We start from the raw sequence: 7,056 nt of genomic DNA, 5'->3' as shown, positions 1-7,056 counted from the left end.
CGCCCCCCTCCCGTTGCCTTTGCTTGTCGTCGCCGCTCGCCCGCCACCAGCCTCAGTCGTGGCCGCCTCCGGTTTTCACCAGTCGTCGTCGCCAGTGGCCCGCCGCTTGCCATAGCCAACTACAGCCGCCTGCCGCCGCAGCCCGCCGTTGTCAGCCCTTACCAGTCGTTGCCTCCTAATGCACTGTCGGCCCCCACCAGTTGCCGTCGTCGCTCACCGCCCTCCCACCCGCCTACAAGTAATTCTTCGTGCTAGGTGGAGCAAGGAAGACGTCGTATACGCCATGGGCGACAAAACTTAATACTATAGCGCACGTGGATCCAACTATTTTATTATAAGTATAAGTTTATGGTTTAAAAAAAATAAGAAATATCCAACAAGACATGTTTTATATTTTTTGTTTTTAAAAATATATTAATTATAACAGTACCAAACACGTTTTCTAAAAACAGGAAAAAAAAATAAAACAAAAACAAACACACTAAAAACAAAAACAAAAATAAAAACAAAAAGTGATCCCAAACAAGCCCTTATCCTATGATAGTACAAAAAAAAAATTCGGCAAAGCTGAGTTAATAAATCATTTGTGATACTGATATTACATAATCAAATCTAAGAAATTTGACATTGTAAAGAAAAAAAACAACAGACTGTCCTTTAATCAAATTTTGAGACTTGAAATACTGCATTCTCAGAGAAACTTCAACCCATAGATTGCAGGTTTCTTTAATTTCTTCAGAGAATATTTCTGCAACCCTGCAATGAAATAATCCCACCACTTATAAAACCCGGAAAGAATTTTCTTTTAAATTACTTCTGTTGTCAATATTAATCATTCATGAAAGTTTTTTGTATTATTTAAAAGGAAAATATCTTCATCATTGCTTGAATATAAGTTCAATAATTGATATTAATTGCCTAGGTTGGATTTAAGGTAAATCAATTTATCAAAGAAAATGTCATTTCTCATTTCTTATGGGAAAAAAGATAACGCCAGGGCTAGGAGGGGGACGAGAGGCGATGAGAGACCGGCTCATCCAGCCTAGGGCGGGTATGGTCCTGCCTCCTGCTGGACTGGTCGACATTGTTAGGATCGGGATGTGCCACTTCCGCCCCGCCATCCTCTTTTTTCCTGATTCCCACCTTCCTTCCCTTTCTTAGAGCCGGAAATTGTCGGTCACTGCCTCCCCCTTTCCTTTTTAATTTCCTGTCCCTATTTATGTATATGTATGTTTTGTGGAATTATGGTTAGTTTTGTTGTGTTGTTGTTTCAGATTCTCCCTTGCTAGGGCTATATTTGACGATGGGTGATGCTTCGAATGTATTCTGCTCCAAGGTGGTGTTATATCCGCTCGTATCTCCTACCCTACCTTTTCACCTTCACCTCCCTTAGCTGCCGGCCACCCCATCTCCTTCCAGCTGCTCTGCCGCCCCCATTCAACTGTTGCGAGCCTGCTGTCCAGCCCTCCAATTCACCAACCAGCCACCTGTTATCAATTTCCAGCAGCAGCCTTTGCTGACCAGCCCCCTATGCCATCTATCCACACCCTGTCATCCCTTTCCCCTGCAGCAATCAGTGCTGTCCAGCCCACCTACAGCCTAACAAACCCCTTTCCAACCTACCAAACAACCACCAGGCCTTCCCCACTCCCTTACCACTTTGTCAATGCCATCACCGCCCTAAGGTCTTCTCTTCCGACCCTAGCCGGAGATTAGTGTTGTATTTTCCTTTCCAATTTGTGTCGTGTTGTAACCCCCAATTCCATGCTTAATAAAAATTTGCTTTTGTTTCTGCTAAATTCTGAAGTAGTTCAGATATCACAAAATTGTAATATTACATTTAGTTTAAGCAATTTGTTTGTCTCGTTCTGTTCTACAATGAATAAAATATCTCTTGGTAATAAGAATTAAATATTGTCATACTCATCCCTCTGTGTAAATCTGTTAAATATTACGAAAAAAGAATAACCCCAAAATATAAAAAATAAAAAATAAAACAAAAAGAGTAACCCCAAATTAAGTAACTAGACAGCTAAAGATGACAATAGCAGCATCACTCAAATTCATGTGTAGACTTTAATATGAAAATAACCTAAAAGAACTGAAGAGCACCTCCACAAAGCGGTAACCTCTGTTGCTAACATCCTTTCTTTTGTTTCTGGGAGCAACGTGTAGCGGTCCCTAATAAATCCTTCGAAGCCTGACTGCATAGCTCAAATGTAGAAGGTCAAGAATTGTAGTAATACACTTGAATAAAAAATTGAACCAGTTTCATTTGCACTTCACTGAAAATCATATAATGCAAAGAGATCAAGAAAATCAGTGCATATTTATATGCAAAAAATTTGAAATTTAAGGTTAGCAAATGAAACGGTGTTTGGTATCAGGATGAATAGGAATTCCTGAGTTATTAAAATATCTCAAAGAGAAAGAAGAATCCATGAGTCAACAAAGCACATAAGTGATCCACAAGTAATATCACAGTCTAAAAAGGGCAGAAAAATACAATTTGTATAAGTTATTTTGCAATTGATAACTTTCTGCATAACAGATACATGGTTTATCAAATGAACACTAATGGAAAACTTGGGCTTCTTAAGTTTAAGGAAGGCTTTGCTTTACTGTAAGGCATCCTCATGGAAGAAGATGAATATGTATTATGGTTTATCTATTTACTCGTGCTTTTGCTCTTCATTTGTAGCCTGTCTGATGTTGTTAGCTGGACTGATCAATTTTCATGTCTTCAAAACATGGTTCTTAGCACTTGTCTTCCAGTGATCATATTAATTGCTTCCTCTCAGGCAACAAATGACACAATGGTGGTGAAATAAGACTCCTGCTAAGATTCTAGTTCAATCAAAAAGAAAAAAAAAAACATGAAATGCTCTTGCTTGCACAAGATGGAAACAACACGTCACACCCATATGCCCTTACCCTACAAGGATAAAATTTAGAGGCATTTACATGCATATCACCCAACTGATATGTATTTACATATCTTACACCTAAACTCTACTTCTTACATTTATAGTACACATATCTTTCATATCACTGGTTTAACTTTTAAAAAGTGAAACACATCTTTTCATACGTGGGTGGGTAAGGTGGCATATATGTAAAAATTGAAGTTTAGATGTTAGATATGTAAATACCTAGGAAATAAGTGGTATGTATGTACATCTTCCTAAATTTTATTATGTAATGAAAGGGAAATCAGTTCACTTTATTAGTGTAAATGATCTCTCACTTTCCTAAAGTCAAGGCATTTCACTTCCTGAAAAAAATCATCTTTTATAAGCCAGTATTTCTAAACAATAGTTGTGAAACCTACTGGTGACACATATTTACGGGATACAAAGGATAAATTTGTTTTACAGTCAAAGATCCTATTACCAAACTTGTAGTGTTGCACCAACAGGTGCATCTCGTTTTGGTGAAATGAAAACCACATGTATAGTACGAGTAATATAAAGCCATACCTGTGTAGTTTTTAACAAAGATAAACCTTGAATTCCAGAGACTAATCTAAGAGGACCATGCTTCTTCAAATTTACTTCAGTTGTATGTTTCTCAGATCCAAGCTTAAATCCTACATAAAACAAAATTAAAATTGTAGAAATGAACCATGGAAAAAGAAAAATAAATGTAATCAGGCTTAATAAATAAAATTCTACAAAAGAGAACTACTGATAAGCAGACTATTATAATTTATAAACTAGTTCTTATATGGACATAGCAAGCTTCTTAATGATTCGTCACTATTCATGGTCATTTATGAGTCGCCTAACATCAACGACATCTTTTCAATAACAAACCTCAATAGGCTTCATGCAGTACGGCTTATAATGTAACATTTCTTTATTTTTTTTCTGTTTTTGTAGCCCTACAAGGGAGGACACCTTGGGGAATTTAAGAGATAATATGAGAGGAGAGGAGGGGGGCCATCATCAAAGGGGATAAAAAAGAGTCTGAAACTCTATCCCTCTTCACCTCCTCCATTCATCCCACCAGGTCTCCCTCGGATTGCATGAATTCATGAACAATACAGGACCAGATGTCCTAAAACTATTCAACAATTGAGGAAGCCCATATGTGAAGTGGACCTTTCGGGCCTTCTTATCATGAACCTGAAGTATACTCTTTTTTAATGGATCAAACTAATCAAAAGCATCCATCTAAGTAATGACCCTAAGAACAATCTCTCAAGAAGACCTGGCAAGCTCCTTCGTCGAACTCATCTGAACTCATCAAGCTTCTCTGTCAAGCTCTCACATACTCGACGAGCTATTTGCTGAACTCATCTACGCTTCTTAAGCTTCGTCATCAAGGTTATTTACATATCCTTCAAGATTGTTGGAATGGCGAAAGGAAGGAGACTCTGATCCATCACTATCCATGCTCTTTTATGAGCCCCCTGACATATACGATGACATCTTTTAAACAACAAAATCTCAAAAGACTTTGTACAGTACGGTCTACCATGTAACATTCTTTTATTTTTTTTTTCTCTTTTTGTGGCCCTAAGGGGAGAATGAAACCTTAGGGAATATTAGAGATAGGGGAGAGGAGAGGAAGAAGTTGAGAAATTAGGGCGAAGAAAAACTAGGAATCGACACAAATCCAGAAGAACACACAGAGATTTATGAGGTTCGGCAAAGATGTCTACATCCTCAGAAGCAAAGCGGCGACTTCCTTTTCAATATTCAGAAAAGAGTACAAAATACAAGATTCAGCTCTCTGAGTCTCAGAGACTCACCTAAGGTTACAAACATGATATATATATATAAAACCCTATAGTACACTATGTAATTACTTAAATTACCCCTGTACTAAATTGCAGGGCGTTGTCCCCGCACCCCCAACCCACATAATGAAACTCCCCCGATTGGACAGATCCTTACGCTCCACTCCGCTTGTGTGCTCCACTCCGCTCGTGTGCTCCACTCCGCTCGTGTGCTCCGCTCCCCTTCAGCATTTGTCCCATTTATGGTATATGAGTCATACCTTAACAGAAGAGGAAGGGGGTATCATCATCCAAAAGAAAAAAAGAAGGGCAGCGATGGATTGCATCAAAGAGTTCATGTTGCACCAAATGAACAAACTAAGAGAGCAGATGAAGATGAGGATAGAAGAAGTGTTGCAGGCGTCAAGGACTCGACCCGAGGATCATCCTAGAAGCCACATGGGATCATCAGGATCAATAATAAGGAGGCGTGAATCACGAAGATCCCTGCCATCGAGAAAAATATTACCAAGGACAGGGACAATGATAGCCCTGGCTTTATGCTAAAAAAAGAGGAAGAAGATGATGAGTTGTACATCCCGGATCTGAGAATCCTGAGATGATGAAGACGTGAGAGAAATAAGAAGAAGACTAAGGCCATTGGAGAATGTTTTCTTGAAAGAAATTGTTGAAACTGAGCGCCCGCCCTAAAAGTTCAAAATCCTTTCCTTGGATTCTTACGAAGGAATGATAGATCTCGGTGTTCACGTTGCTTCTTTTGAAACAGTTGCATGTTTATTACGAATGGATGACGTCCTCAAATACTATTTATTCCTCGTGACCCTGAAGAAATCAGCTCGCTTGTACTTCTCAAGCTTTGACAATAAGGTCATTTACCAATCCTCCAAGGTCTCCACCATGGCAAAAGGAAATTTGATCCATCAGTATTTATGCACATTCATGTGAATTGTCTGAAATCTACGACGACATTTTTCAAGAATAAATCGCAATATAGTACGGCCTACAAAGCTTTGTGGTGTGGAATGTTGCTAAGAGAAGTATAAAATTAAGTGTCGTTAAGATGAGAATGCTCGGGTGGATGAGTAGTTACATTAATTTCGCTGACTTCGGCATCAACTAAATTCGCTTACTTCTGAATCTTCCACCGCATCTTGAAGTTTGAAGATAAATTTGTAGCAAAATAGAAAAAAAAACAACGACAACCAATAAAAACTCAAAGATAGGATAAACTGACCGTGTACATGAGACTGGCCATCCACGACAGCACGCTCCCATGGTTTCTCCACTATGGAAATTATAGCAGTCGTCACCTACGATCAAACCCTTTCTTTCACAACAGATCACTCGAACCAAAAAGAAGAAACACCAAACACAAGCCCCTCGGTGCATGCAAACTAAAATTACCTGAGGATAGAAGCTCGTGAAGTGCTTCGCCAGTCGAATCGCGAAACCCTCCGGAGATTCAACTTCCGTACACTCCTTTGCCTTAGCGTAAACCTTCAGAACCAAATAGTTCGAAATTTGTTAGTCTGAAAACCTCCATCGAATGGCAAAAAATTCATTGGACTCCAATAAGAAGGTAAGAGCTTACGGTGTTCTTCATAGTATCAGTAGCGACGATGGAGGAGTTGTTGCCATCGGTGTAGGCTTCAAGGCAATCGGAGAGAAGGGAGATGCTCACGTTCCATTCGACGATGACATCAGCTCGACCATCGCCGGCGGCCTTTCTCCACACCCTAGAAACCCTAACCCTCCCCTTGCCATGCTGCTGCTGTAGCCTGAATCCGCCGACCATGGCTGCTGTTACTCTCACCGACGGCGACAATTTACTGAGTAAACGAAACTATTGATTTTACCGTGCTTCGAATACGTATAGGAGGATTTTCGCCAATAAAAAAAAAGAAAATTTACACACATAGAACACAAATATTATGTATTTACATATCTACACCTATACTTTAATATTTACACACAATACACTCAAGACTTTAATATCACAATAAAGAATATTGTTATCATGTATGCAAAAAACATTATGAGCACAAATCTCAGGACGATCAAACGGTTAGGAGGGGAGAAGAGTGAAATTCAATAGTCTGGTGAGAAAATATAAAGTTGAATGACGTCGGTTAATTATTGATCGTCAGCCAACTAAAGATAGACTGGTCGGTTAAACGAGACTCTACTATGAAAGGGCCGCTCAGGCCAAAACTACTTATATTGATTGCCCCAAGGTAAATCTGTTGCTGTTCTTAAAATCATTCGGCATTCGGGAGCCAAGGCTGATCAGAATCCATATGAAACTGTCGACC

At 39.3% G+C, this 7,056-nt stretch overlaps 1 protein-coding gene across 1 annotated transcript in view; it reads right to left on the bottom strand.

The window, feature by feature from the left end:
- LOC110022445 (uricase-2 isozyme 2) overlaps positions 1-6,612 on the bottom strand; it is a 12,625-nt gene extending 6,013 nt beyond the window's left edge. The window contains exons 1-5 of the mRNA XM_020721396.1: positions 6,336-6,612; positions 6,149-6,241; positions 5,979-6,054; positions 3,480-3,589; positions 2,113-2,204 (exon numbers count right to left, since the gene is read on the bottom strand). Of these exons, the coding sequence (XP_020577055.1) occupies positions 2,113-2,204; positions 3,480-3,589; positions 5,979-6,054; positions 6,149-6,241; positions 6,336-6,539 (575 nt within the window). The 5' untranslated portion in view covers positions 6,540-6,612. The remainder of the gene's footprint in view (positions 1-2,112; positions 2,205-3,479; positions 3,590-5,978; positions 6,055-6,148; positions 6,242-6,335) is intronic.
- Between the last annotated feature and the right edge of the window lie 444 nt (positions 6,613-7,056).

This window comes from Phalaenopsis equestris, unplaced genomic scaffold (genome assembly GCF_001263595.1).
Source record: "Phalaenopsis equestris unplaced genomic scaffold, ASM126359v1 Scaffold000191, whole genome shotgun sequence".
In the NCBI taxonomy this organism is placed as follows: domain Eukaryota; kingdom Viridiplantae; phylum Streptophyta; class Magnoliopsida; order Asparagales; family Orchidaceae; genus Phalaenopsis; species Phalaenopsis equestris.
Note: the sequence above shows the minus strand (reverse complement) of the source record. Positions and strands in the feature narration are given on the sequence as shown.